This window comes from Manacus candei, unplaced genomic scaffold (assembly GCF_025592945.1).
Source record: "Manacus candei isolate 608988 ecotype Guabito, Panama unplaced genomic scaffold, ASM2559294v1 h1tg000023l, whole genome shotgun sequence".
NCBI classification, from domain to species: domain Eukaryota; kingdom Metazoa; phylum Chordata; class Aves; order Passeriformes; family Pipridae; genus Manacus; species Manacus candei.
The window spans coordinates 26,257,149-26,270,232 of NW_026138071.1; the positions used below are offsets into that span (position 1 = coordinate 26,257,149).

At 37.0% G+C, this 13,084-nt stretch overlaps 1 protein-coding gene across 4 annotated transcripts in view; it reads right to left on the reverse strand.

Moving 5' to 3' along the window:
* Positions 1-13,084, reverse strand: part of NCKAP1 (NCK associated protein 1) — a 59,276-nt gene that overhangs the window by 11,283 nt on the left and 34,909 nt on the right. For all 4 annotated transcript variants that reach the window (XM_051787764.1, XM_051787763.1, XM_051787762.1 and 1 more), the window contains 9 exons: positions 11,272-11,391; positions 10,866-11,005; positions 8,984-9,115; positions 6,476-6,694; positions 5,988-6,118; positions 5,476-5,573; positions 2,105-2,198; positions 1,465-1,547; positions 919-999 (listed from right to left, as the gene is read on the reverse strand). In XM_051787764.1, the coding sequence (XP_051643724.1) occupies positions 919-999; positions 1,465-1,547; positions 2,105-2,198; positions 5,476-5,573; positions 5,988-6,118; positions 6,476-6,694; positions 8,984-9,115; positions 10,866-11,005; positions 11,272-11,391 (1,098 nt within the window). The remainder of the gene's footprint in view (positions 1-918; positions 1,000-1,464; positions 1,548-2,104; positions 2,199-5,475; positions 5,574-5,987; positions 6,119-6,475; positions 6,695-8,983; positions 9,116-10,865; positions 11,006-11,271; positions 11,392-13,084) is intronic.

The following is a 13,084-nucleotide window of genomic DNA, read 5'->3' on the forward strand; positions in this document are numbered from 1 at the left end:
TTACCCCATTCTGTGCTCCCTATATCACTCATACCCCTGATAACAGACTCTGAACCTTTAAAAGGAGAAGGATGTTTCTTTTTTAGTGAATCTTCATTCACAAAGAACTTGGTTTCTTTCCTCAGGGTTAACAGCAAAATGTAAACTTCAAGTTGAGGAATAGCAACATCTTCTGGCCATTAAAAACAATACTTTGCTCAAGAGCAGATTTCTAAAAGTTGTTTCTATAAAAGTTAGAGAGTTGTGCAATGTATATCCCACTACACATTTTCTGCAAATCAAACTGCTGCAATACCATTAAGAAGCAGGAATCCTTCACAGACTCCAACCTGCAATAAGAGATTAAAAACCAGCTAGTAGGTTGCAGCTACTGTGCATACATGTCCAGAAGCCATGTGATGTGCCAACAAGGGGTTTTGGATGGGACCATACTATCATTCAGAAGCAAAGTACCTTATTTAAGCTGCCTTTTTTTTTTTTTCTTTTTCAGATAGTGGTTTCACAAGAATTTTCAATTTAAGGTCAAAATCAGACTTGCAGCTTTTACATGCACAGAGCTCCAACCACATAGAAGTTCAGTTTTACCACTTATACTGCTCACATTATGAAGCAGCTCTGCATTCTTCCCTTTATTGTTTAGTCATGTTTTAACACTTGACAAATTTTGCTCTCAATTCTTTCTATGAGAGTTCTCATATGTGATCACAGGCAGAAAGAGACTCGTGCCTATCCTTACAGTTGGTTGCAATTTTTTCCCCAGAACATTAGGAGGCTGCAGACCCACAACTACTAAGCTCTTGGACAAAAAAAGGGCATTTTTTGTGCCTGGATTTTTGACACTAAGCATGAAAGTCTTGCCCCTTGCATATTTTCAGCAAGCTCCAAAATGACTCCATCACCCTTTCAGCCAAACATTACCTTCATATCAGTTTCTCTTGGAATGTGATCTTTGAAGTCCTCAATAGAACTTACAAGGAAAGGAATGTGGTAGGATAAGACCTAAGAGACACAAACACATACAAAATGAGAAAGATGACTTTCCAATGTTAATGATCAGTTAGACACTACCATTATTTTACTGGACTTATTTCCTTTTTAATCAATTTTTTTAATGCATTTGAATTTGTTTGTGGATTTCAGACATTAAAGCCTAACAAATGCAAAAATCAAGCTGTTTCAGACAAAATGAAATAAAAGCTTTTAAAATGTACTAAGCACAGAGAACATTGAGAGGCAATGTTCTAAACTAAAACCTGTATGTTTTAATGTAACATTTCTCTGAACAGTACTCAAAAAGTAGATTCCCCCACCCCAACTTGCAGTTCAAAGTTATGGCTGAGTATTGCCATTTTACCCACATTTTTAAGAGGTAGCATCCCTAAACAGTGAAGCTTCAAACCTCCTGTCATTCCATTAAATTAAATACAACGAAAACAATTAAGAACATATTTTGTTCTTCCTTACATCTCTAAGTGCTTCCTGTGCCAATGATCGGAAAGACAAGATAACACCAATAATTGTCATTCTCTTCAAAACACTGTCGACAGCTGAAAGGATAACAGTGAACAAAGTGCTGATGATTAGAAACTCCATTCTTCAAATAAGAGAAAGGAAATATTTAACAAAGTACAGAAAACAGCAAAGTACTGAAATAATGGCATTCCTTAAAAGAGCCAAAATAAACAGTGCTAAAGCAGGTTTTTATAGCTGAATCCACAATGGGATTTTCAGTAGAAGACTACCACGTTAACCACGTCAGGAATGAAACCTGGTACACACAGGTGTCAGTGCTGGATGCCAACACTGGTTCAGTGCTTTCTTGAGGTCAAAAATGTCTCTTTATAATAATTTATATTTTTTTTGCTATAGCTATGAGATGCTCAAAGCTCATCACTGCTATAATGCCCACGCACTAATTAACACTGAAATCTCACTTTATCTGTACGTGAGAAGACTAGAAAAGCTTGAAAAGATCCACCAGTTTACACAATCTCACATGCATTTTGCTGCTTCTGTATGCTTAACACAGAGAAATTAATTTTTCTCATTTTCTTTACAAAGACAACTATATAAAAACCAACTCAGTGTGTTTAGAAGGACCCACAGGATAATCTTTTAAAGAGCGCTGCCATCTGGTCTGGTTTGTCGAAGCTGGTCCTCATCTGTGTTAGAACTTCAACATTCTCCACCACGAGTTTCTATAAAGAAGCAAGGATTCAAGTCAGCTACAGATTTCAGCATGTTAACTGGGTAAATGCCTGATTCAGGATATTTTGGCCCAGCAGAAAGGCAGCTAACCCCATGGGGTACAGATATACCCCCTGTGTTCACGATGGGATAAAATATCAATATTATCTTCAGGCAATACTCTACACAAAAGTAAGCTCTGAATCAAACCCCAGAGCATCAGATATCCCTTGATTTTTTACATTGAGCAATGTGTACTACTTCTTAAAGCAAAGGAATGAAACTCAGTAAAACCAGACAATAGCTCCTTATGGCATTCAGCTTTTCATAAGAAAAGTATACAGGTATCAATAAAAATGCAAATTCACAAACTAATCCATTCTTTTGGGGTGCTCCTTTCACTAGTTATGCTGAAATTTAATGTTGGTAAAATTGAAAAATAGAATCAAGAATATAAGAGTCAGACTGTTCAATCTTGATGCAGTCTACTTGAAAACTTTTTCCATTATAATATAAAATAAAAACAAAGATATTCATTCAAGTTCCAACACCTTAGCCTGAAACAGTTAAACTCAAATGCAGTAGTTTTCATGTCAGTTTGACCAAATGAAAAGAAAATATGTCTCTATTTCTGATTTTTAACAGCTCTCATACATGCAACCTGTAGCATTAGGGTAAATGTAAAAACTTTCCTGAAATCATTCTCTAAACACGTATCAGATTTAGTTTTACATTACAGAGATTGCATAATCACACCTACAAAATGTCGGATCCAAAAAGGATTCTTGTTAAGAGAGGAACTTATGCTGTGCCAAGCAGTATTTTTAAACTCTCTTCAAGCAAGAATAGGGTAGTTTATTCTTACCAAAAATATTTTTGCAGTCTGAATGCATAGTACCTTATTTCAGAAATTGAAAATATGATTATCTCTCTTTAGACAGAGGGCAACCAATGGCTAAGAAAATTTAGATCTTTTGTGTTCTTCTTAAAATTGAAGAAAGTTTTTCCTTTTGCTTGAAGATTTCCATTAGTTCTTTAAATACTAAGCAATATCAAGGTAAAAAAGATGGAAGGAGAAACCAAGATATGCTGGGTTGGGGGTGGTATTCCAAAGTGATTATTAACAGTTTTCTTTTTCAAGTGGATGCATTCCAATCCATCTTAATTACCAGAGGAGGCAGCAGGAAAAATTAACATTCATTAAATATGTAGACCTATAAGCTATTCCCATAAGCTCAAGTCCACCCATAATCCACCCAGTGGACCTAATTTTTTTCTTGTCACCTTCACTCAGAAGCAAGGAAAGAAGGAAGCTACACAAAAGGCAGCAAACTTCTGCATTATAGTTCAAACTTCTGCAATTCTTCTAACCAACTAGAAGAATTTTCAAGGTTCCTTCCAACCCAAACCATTTGATGGTGATCAATGTGTGCACATGTGCACACACACAAGACACACAGGGTGTGCTTCTGTGCTGAAAGCCAAAGCAAGACTGGTTTGCACTGACATCAAGATAGGCAATTTTAAACCAGGAGATGTATCAGAACTTGGTAGATGTGTGGCATTTTAATTTAAATCCCTCAAAACTCACCAGAAGGCAATATTGAGGGCAATAGCCCATGCACATTATTACTGAGTCAAGCTTTCAGCTTCACAAAGAATAACCAGTATATTAGTTAAGATTTAAAAGGAACAGGCTGGCATACAGTTCAGTCACTTCAATGAGGCAATTTTCCCTTTCCTTGCCCCAGTCTTGAACTTCAGATATAAAACCAACACCTGGTCCCACTGTGGGAAGCAAAGCAAGAATGTTGAACCCTACTCTTAATGAAGTCCCCATCCTATTCTCTTCTTGCTTTCTTCCCCCAAACACAGATGCTTCTCAGTACTCTCTTGCTAAGCCAACTGCATCTCAGCCAAAGAGATGAACATTTTATTACTTCATTTTTTCCCTCCAAACACGTGGATCTACATTATGCTCTGGTTACCCTCAGCAGCATCAGAAAACAAGAGATTTCAGACACAATTTCAAGTCCCTTTTAAAAAAATACAGAGCTCCAGTGTAAATTGTGTTGATTTTGAGGAAGTATGACAACTCCTCAGTAAATGCACAATTAGAGCAGCAACAAACATCTGCCCTGTGCTTTACTTGAAATGTGGCACCTTGGAAAGCATGAGCAGCCCCTCTCCTTAAGCTTAAGTGAATAAAAGGCTTCAAACCTTTTGGGGCATCACACATCCCAGCCACTCAGCAGCACTGCAATTCAGGTGTTTACAGAGGGAACAAGATCTTTGAAACTGTAACATGGGATGTATCAAAAACACACACTTTTAAAAGGCCTGGTCTGCTAATAATAATAAATTATTGAAGGAAAAAAAAATGAAAGTTTCTTAGATCTCTGAAGTATTCATACACATTTTTAAAAACACAGAATGCAGGAATAGTTACAAAAAACTCCTTACTGTAATTAGTGGTTAGATATACTGAAAATTAAGAGATGTAATAACAACGTGGAATTAAATTTGGAAACGACACTAAAAGAAAAAGTCATATGAAAAGCAAATCTATGCCAATTAGTGACATTTTAATAGTATGACTATCCTGGGAAAGTAGTACATATTATTAAATTCATTAAAAACTCTTTCCAGGAAGAGTTAATTACATAGGCAGCAAGTAGGTCCCCTGTCATTGTCTGCTGTTTTGAATATACATTAATTAACTTCCTTGATATGCCTGTATGTCCAATTTTTTTTCATGGCACCAACTTTATTATTTACCTGTGTTGCTGTAGATATGAGGTTTATTTATCAGAACACAGACATTTATAATAAATGGTTACTGCTGAGGCAGAGGGAAAGATACACCTAAAACTGAGGAAAGCTAACAAAGAAAAAATGACCTCAAGTCTCCCATCCATGTAGACTAAACAATAGAGGCTAACACACATGGTAAAGAAAGTAAGTCCTTAGAGATAAGCAAGATAAATTTGAGATTTTCATGTCAAGTTTGAAGAGTCTTGGGCAAGGCTTCACAAGCACCTGGAGATCTTAAAAATCATTGCTCTTTTCACTGATGATACAAAGAGACTTGACTCCTGACTTAGGGTATCCAACACAGAAATCTAATGTAGTCTGCACTGTGGGATACACAGGTACTACATGTGCAAAAAAACTACCAAAAAAAAAAGGAGTAAAATTCACAGCTTTATCAGTTTGATGCAGTCATTTCAAACAAATGGCATGCAGAAGCATAGCTAAGAAAACCACCCACCAGTTTCCCAAGGTTACCTTAAGCTCAGCAACCTGTGACGAGATGTGCCACATCAGGCTTTCACTGAGAAACTTCATGCCATAGGGTCCCAGAAGTTCAGACAGGGCTCTCATTTCTGAGAAATAAAAGAAAAATGTTCTACTTCAAACATTCCTCCTTCACTTCATTTGCAGCCCATGGTGTATCTAGCGATGGTGTTTTAAGTGCAAAAATGCTTTCCCCTGAAGTAGAGTTTTAGACACAAGAACTTGTATGGTAATGGAACTGAAGCAGTAGTCACCCATACATCAAATACTCACCTGTGTAGCTTACATGCAACAACTCCAATATGACCAAAAATTGGAAAAGCAAAACAAGAGGCAGCATGAATAAAAAGTACTTAAAATACTACTGAAAGATAACAAATGTTAACTTCAAGACTTAACTGTTATTCCAATAACAGTTGCTCTAAGAGCTGCTGTTATTCCAATTACTGAAGCAATACAGTAGCTATCCCTCACAAACATTCAGGAGAAATATCAAAGTTTACCTGATATGTCAGAATATTCCTCAGCATTGAATGTCAACTCATTTTCTGTGGGTAAATTCACAAATGCCTTCATGGCTGGGAAATACGCTATGTGACCATTGCTGACTTGCCGTAGCAAAGTTTCCAAATACCTTATCAAAAAGGGAAAAAGTTTTAGATGAAAAGACACGTGTTCATGGATACCTTATACAGATAAAGCATAGCTGTGTGACAAGGGACAGCAAAGCCCACAAACCAAAGTTTTATTTTTATAGTTCAACCGATGCCTGTATCTTACTCTACCATCTCATCCCTATAAAAAGTGAATTTCACAACAGGCAAACCTTAAACTGCTTTTAACAGGTATTGAGAGAAATAAACTTGTGATGTTGGAAACTTAAGAAAATTTAAATAACTCCACTTCTCCAGTTCCAGATTTTTCATTAACAAAAAAAACCTCCACAAAAACCTCTAAAAAACTTGTAACGAGCACTCAGGTAATGACTTACCAATTTGTGTACAGACTGGTAATGGTTGGCTCACCATGACTGTCTAAATGCTGGGTTTGCTGAAGCAGGACGTTGTTAAACACTCGGGTAATGTCGATCTGTACATAATTTTCTATTGACTGCAGGACTGTCATATAGGCTCTCACACTGGTCAACAGCTCTGAAGGCTTTGCAATCTCTTGTGTTGCTTGGTTATACATAGTCATTCCAACAATTGACCTTTTAGAAGCAAAAGAATTTGAAACAAATGAATTCATTTATTAGTAAAATTTGACAAAGATGCAGCTTTCAATAGAATACACAGAATGGTTTGGGTTTGAAGGGATCTTAAAGACCATCAAGTTCCAACTGCCCTGCCATGGGCAGAGACACCTTTCACTAGACCAGGTCACTCAGAGCTCCATCCAGCCCTGCCTGGAACACATCTGAGGATGGAAAATTTTCATTTTACTTGAATACTTCTCCAATCTGCAAGTATAAAACTCCAATCAATGCAAATACTACACCAGCACTTTTAAAAAGAGTTCTGGATGCCAAAGACAACGATTTCTGTGGTTCCAGCAAAAATTTCGTGACACTAAGAATACTCACTGAGCCTTTTTTCAGTAAAGCTTTTTCCCCCTTGAATATATACACAGGAGCAATCCACACTGCACAAGACTTAGACAACAACTATTTTGGTAAACAGATTACTATTAAAAGTCTCTTAAAATGCAAAACTTCTGGGAAATGCAATCACGTACTGAAGTGTTCAAAGTATATTAACTAAGGCAAAAATTATTTGACCAAAGCTGCTGTCACAGTTTTAGTTTGAAATATCTGCAGAAAACCCACATACCTATAGTAAAGTATGAATTAAAAATGTATCTGTTAAGTAAATAAATAAGAATCCTATTAATGAAAAACAAATCTCTCTTTAGCTAACACAGTGATTTTTATCTTTAACCAAAAAGTGCAGACATACTTTAATTGGTTGAAATTCTCACTATAAATAAAACTAGGCTTCTAGTAATAGATGTTCTATACATTAGGAAAGCTTTCAAGCTAGAGCAGAACTGCACGAAGGACTGTGTACTGCTTTTTACAGGGGGCATGGGCTTGACTCAGTATGTCCCTGAAACCAGGCCCTCAAGCAAACAGTATCATGGGGTCATTAAAAGCAAAGTCTTCTTAGTAAACAGATACTTGTTGTAGTGTTCATTTTAAGCTTATAATGGTTTCAGACTTTCAGAGCTAAGCAAGTGGTACGTGCTTTTCAAAGGCAAGAACAGCAACAACAACAACAAAATCAGTAGATTCCTCCCTTCATCAGAGGTCAGCAGGAGTTATTCTGGAGGAGAACATCAGATTATTTAAAGTAATGCTTTTGTTGCTACTTTGATATGTGTAAATAAGTACTTCCAACAGTTTGCTTCTGAGGCAGTCTCTTATTTCAAAATCAATTCAAAATTGGTATAATAACAAGATTAAGTGGCATCACTCTAGTCCAATCACACATGAGCAGGTTAAAAGAGTAAACAAATCCTAACAGTGAAACACTATGTTAAAAGGGAAACTGTAAGCCTTTGAAAGAAATGCCACTTAAAGATCTGACAAATAACTATAAATGGAACATTTAATTTGTTTGGCTGACAAGTCTTATTTCTTTCATGAGGCAAGTAAAAGGAAAGCAGCCTCTGACAGTCATCTGCCTGTCACTTCAGCCCCAGTTCACAAGTCAAAAATTAAAATAAGCACAAGTGATCAACACTGGTTTAAGTTCATAAACCTGAAGATAAGAGCTTACTTTCATGAAGTTATCTTCACTTTTATGCTACCTGGTCTTACTTGAAAGACTGGAATGCTCCAGTGCCCTAATACTGTGTCTTGATGATTAAAGCTTATTAACTCTTATACCCTGCTTGAAATATATAAGTAGTGATTTTTGGCATAAAATACATCTGGGATAGCTGGGTGGTTTAAAATGAAGTCCTCTCCAGCAGTTGCCATTTGCCTATTTCTGTAAAAAATGATGTAAAGATCAAAGTAAAAACAGGCAGGAATACTAACTGGCAACATTTTTTATTAAAAAAAGTAACCAAAATATCTTCTCAGTTGGCTTTGTCAGGTCTTGAGTTCTGATTTTTAGGTTTCCTTTCAGCAAGGCAGTGGAAGTGAACTCAAACACTTGAAACAATCCAGCACTGTGCAAAAGAATGGTAGGAAGATAAGTCTTTTTAAATGCCTATAGACAGGTGTCACCAACTCCCACAAAATACATAGGACTAGGAATGCAGGATCTGGCTCTTAAATAGATGATTTGCATTTCAACACATTTTAAGACAGGAACTGACAATTGTCTATGTCTGCACATGTAACTTAATAATCATTTAGTTGGAATTTTACTCATCATTTTCTTAATCCACTTTTAAACCCTTGTTTAATGTACTAAGTATACAGTATTTCCAACATAAATCAGCAAGGGATTATCTGGTGCATCAATGCTTGTAACTCTACAATATTTCTTACTTGGTAAAGCGGATTTCCAGGTGAGACGTTAAATATTCCCTCGGGGTAAACGTGTGTTCCCAAACCACCATGTTCGGCACATAATTGATTGAGAAGCAGAGCTCAGAAAGTGCAGTGTGCAGTTTGTCCAGGCTTTATGAACAGACAACAAGAAATAAAGGAAAACATTTAATGCAACATAAGCACACGTTATTGTGGAAAGCACACGCTGAACGGACAAGGCCTCAAAAGCAGGTACAAGTCTAACTCTTCATTATCGTCTTCTGCTTTGAGGCACTTCTCTAGCATATTTAAAACCAGTATTTTGGCTAAGAACACATTCTGCATATTGATCTGCATCACGTAGAGCGATATGAGATTTTTTTAATTTCTATACACGTCTTTTTTTTCCCCCTCAAAAGAACAGATTGGTGTTTATTCCCTAACTGAACTAAGCAATACAAGTAATATTTGCCATGAGCTAGTACTAAAAACCAAAAAAAACATTGGGGGAGGGAATCTTAAGCTACAAGTAAGCTCTTTTCTCTCAACTTCTCTAATCTTTACAGTGATGCCTTTGAATTTTTAGGATTTTTAGCTTTTTGTAGATTTTAAAGTAGCTGTGTAGCAAATGTAGATTTTTAGCATAATTATATAGTCTGCCACACTTTAGGGTTGGGTAAGTGTAAACTACAATTCTATTACCCTATTTCATATCACATTTTCTAAATTCTTTGAGTTTGTTTACACTCCTTCCAAGGCAGGAAGGAGTTCTGTTTAAGAACATTTGCACCCCAGGCCCGAACAACAAAATGCCATCACAGTCAAAGAAACCTTCAAGCTCAGAACCTTGGAGAAGCTCCAAAGGACAGTAATGTGCTGGGAAGAACAGGAAGATGAGGTCAAAAGGGGTCTTAGGACCCCCAAATCAAATTCTGAAGAGGCATGGCAGGGGGAGGACCTGGGGAGCAGACAGTTCTGGGATTGGATGGATAACACCATAAACTGTGGAACCCCTGGACATGGTGTCTCCTTGCATGGTGTACTCCTTGCACCATGAAGGCCTTCATTAAAGGACTGCTCTCTGTCTTATCTTTACTAAGTTAAATTTGCCTGGAGATTTTTTTTGGCTCCCAGTCTTAAGGCAACAACAGTTCTCTGATGTTTGGTTGTTGCAACTGTAGCAAAACTACTTCCCCTTCATCAGTGTGTGTGTGTGTTTAGGCACTCCCAGTCGCAACACTAAACATTTCTTGTTTCCTTCTTTTAGCTTCCTTCCTCTTCACACTTCTATCACTCTACCATCCTGTCCCCTGAGCTCTCCTAACACCTACCTTATACCCATTCCTACCCTCTCATCTCTTACACCCCAAACTGTATTTATTAACCTTTCCTCTTCTCTCTTTCAGGTGTTCTTTTTTTTTGCTTTTGCTATTGATTTATTGCTATTCTCAATTTTTCTCCAGCCACTAGAGCCACAACTCCAACTCAGGAGCCAAAGGTAGCCAACAGTTTTGGAGCAGCAACAACTGTCTGCCCAGCCTGCACTTAACAGTGCTAAGCAGGGCAGAATCAAAGATGCCATCCACTCCTTGTACTCACATTCCCACAGCAATTAATATGACTATTGAGGAAGCCTAGTTACAACAGCACAGGGATCCTTTCTGTTCAGGAAAGAAAACAGCCAAGGGGATAAATTCAAGAGACACACATTCCTATTGCTCTGTGTAACAGAACTCAGCTGCTATACAAGGTACAGAAGCATCACATGCTCACAAACTACTAAGCTGCCATATTTACAGTCAATTAAACTTGAAAAAATAAAGCAAAAAGCATTCAGTATGTAAAACACATATGTTTTGACTTGGGATTCAAGGTGCAAGGAAGAGAAGAGGTGGCTTACTTTGTCACAACCAATCTGTTTTTCCTCATGCTTTCTACTCCTGGTTTCTCCCTTTCAGGTTCTCCTTTCTTGCCAGTCTGTTTTTTTGACTTCTTGTTCACTGCTTGACTGATAGTTTTGGCACAATGCTTTGGCAGCAACTAGCAAACAAAAAGAAATAAGCCCTCCAAATTAAAATCCCATTTTTAGCAGACTTCATAACAGAAGTAACACATGCTTCCTTTGACTAAGAACTACACAATTCTAGTATTAAAAATTCTTCTTCAAACTACCTTGAATTTCATAAAAGAAAACTGCCCCAAAACACAGAGAAAAAAAGTGAACAGGAAGCAGAACCATAAAAATTCAGAAAGTTGAACTGAGAAAAATCTCAAAGGAGAATTAAAGCAGACACAACCACACTCACCTGGTCACTCAATGTACATTGTTCTGTGCAAATGTCTGTGATAAGATTTCTAGCTTGCTTAGCCATTTCATCCAAGAACATGTTACACAAGGAAAGGCTACGATCTCCAATATGATGTCTCTGTTAAAAGGGAAAAATGGAAGCAGGATTTTCAGTTTCCCATCAGTCCCACAACTAACACACAAACCACACAGTACACAAGAGAACAGTTCACTGAGTCATATAACCAGGTTATGAGGAATAATAAATTAATTAGCCCTCAATAATATTGACACTGGGATATTATTTCTCTTTGGAAGCAGTTTGAACCATGACATTGTCAAAGTCACTGACATGACACACTATCATTAAAAATATTTTCTGTAAAAGGAGGCAAAAAAAGATTTTTAACAAGTAGGTTTTCATGCTTAATTTTGGAGCAAACCTACTTTAACATGTCCAATTAACAAGGTCTCTCTGAATGTCCTCTTCATTAATTTGTGCCAGCACTAAATCTATGGGCAAAAGAGCATGCAACTCAAGCTATAAGAGAAAGCAGTGTCTTTCAGACCACTGAAAAAGTCAATAGTGAAGCCCTGTTGCATTAATTTCTGGATTCAGTTCCTTTGTCACTGGATCTGCACAAGCACAGCCTCTGTCTCACTGAAATCTTCCTTTCACCACTGATGTTTCCTTTACAGCTACACTACCACACACTGTACACAGCCCAGCCAAGGTTATTTTTCCAAAATGATAATAGTTGCTAAGTCATACAATTCAGACATTGAATTCTGAGTTCTGCTGGCTGTGACAAAATGTGCTTGCTGCAGCTGAATGAACAGTAACTGGTGTCCAGTGGACTTTGCCTACTGATGCTTTACTGTTACTATAATTGTTCTCAAAGACATCTCTTGTCAGGGAAGCTTTCCTGGAAACCTTTTAGTGGCTGTCTACTATAAATAGCATTTGCAGCTGTTTAAAGCAAAGCATACAAGGGAAATAATGATATAGACATACTACTGCAATGAAGTTTAGCAGAAAAGAATTTAATGCTTAAATAAGAAAAATCCATATTGTGCGTATTACAACAAATCTCATTAATCTCATTGTTCCAGATGAGCACTGTTAAGAATGAAAACACACTTTCATGAGCACTACATAAAAATGGCCAAGTTAATCCCAGAGTAATTCCAAAGTCAACGCACATACAGGAAATGTACAAAAGGATCTATTTGGTTACAGCAGAAATAGAAAGAATTTCCTCAGACTCAAACTGCTTCCTTTAACAAAGGATCAAGTTCTTCAAGCAACACCGTATTTTTTTCATTTTTAACTCTAACCAGCAAGGGCTTGCATCGCCCAGTTCTTACCAAAGCAAATGCTTGCATTATATTGTGTATCATTTAGGATTATTTTTTTTCTTACTGAAGAAAAACTATTTATAATAAGCCATACAGAGCCCCCCTCCACCTCCTATTTCCTTTTCCTAACTATGAAATTATAAACCATTTGACAGGAAAAACTGTTGCTTCTAAGTTTTAACAGGCATATGGAATTTATTAGCATCTAAACCTGAATGACACCAGCAAAGTCATCTAACATTTCTACCTTAGCTAATCTCTCTTCAAAGCAAAGATGATAATACCTTCTAACTTCACAAAAGGATTTTGAGATCTGTGGGTGAAGAATCACATAACAAGGTATCTATTTGTTTTACTTCCATTTTTTACCACTCTCCTCCCTCGAATTTTATTTTGCCATAACAAACACCTTCTTGCAGTGTTCAGCTCTAGTTCACTCTACTTTGAATGACAGATGAAAATAACAAGGAAAT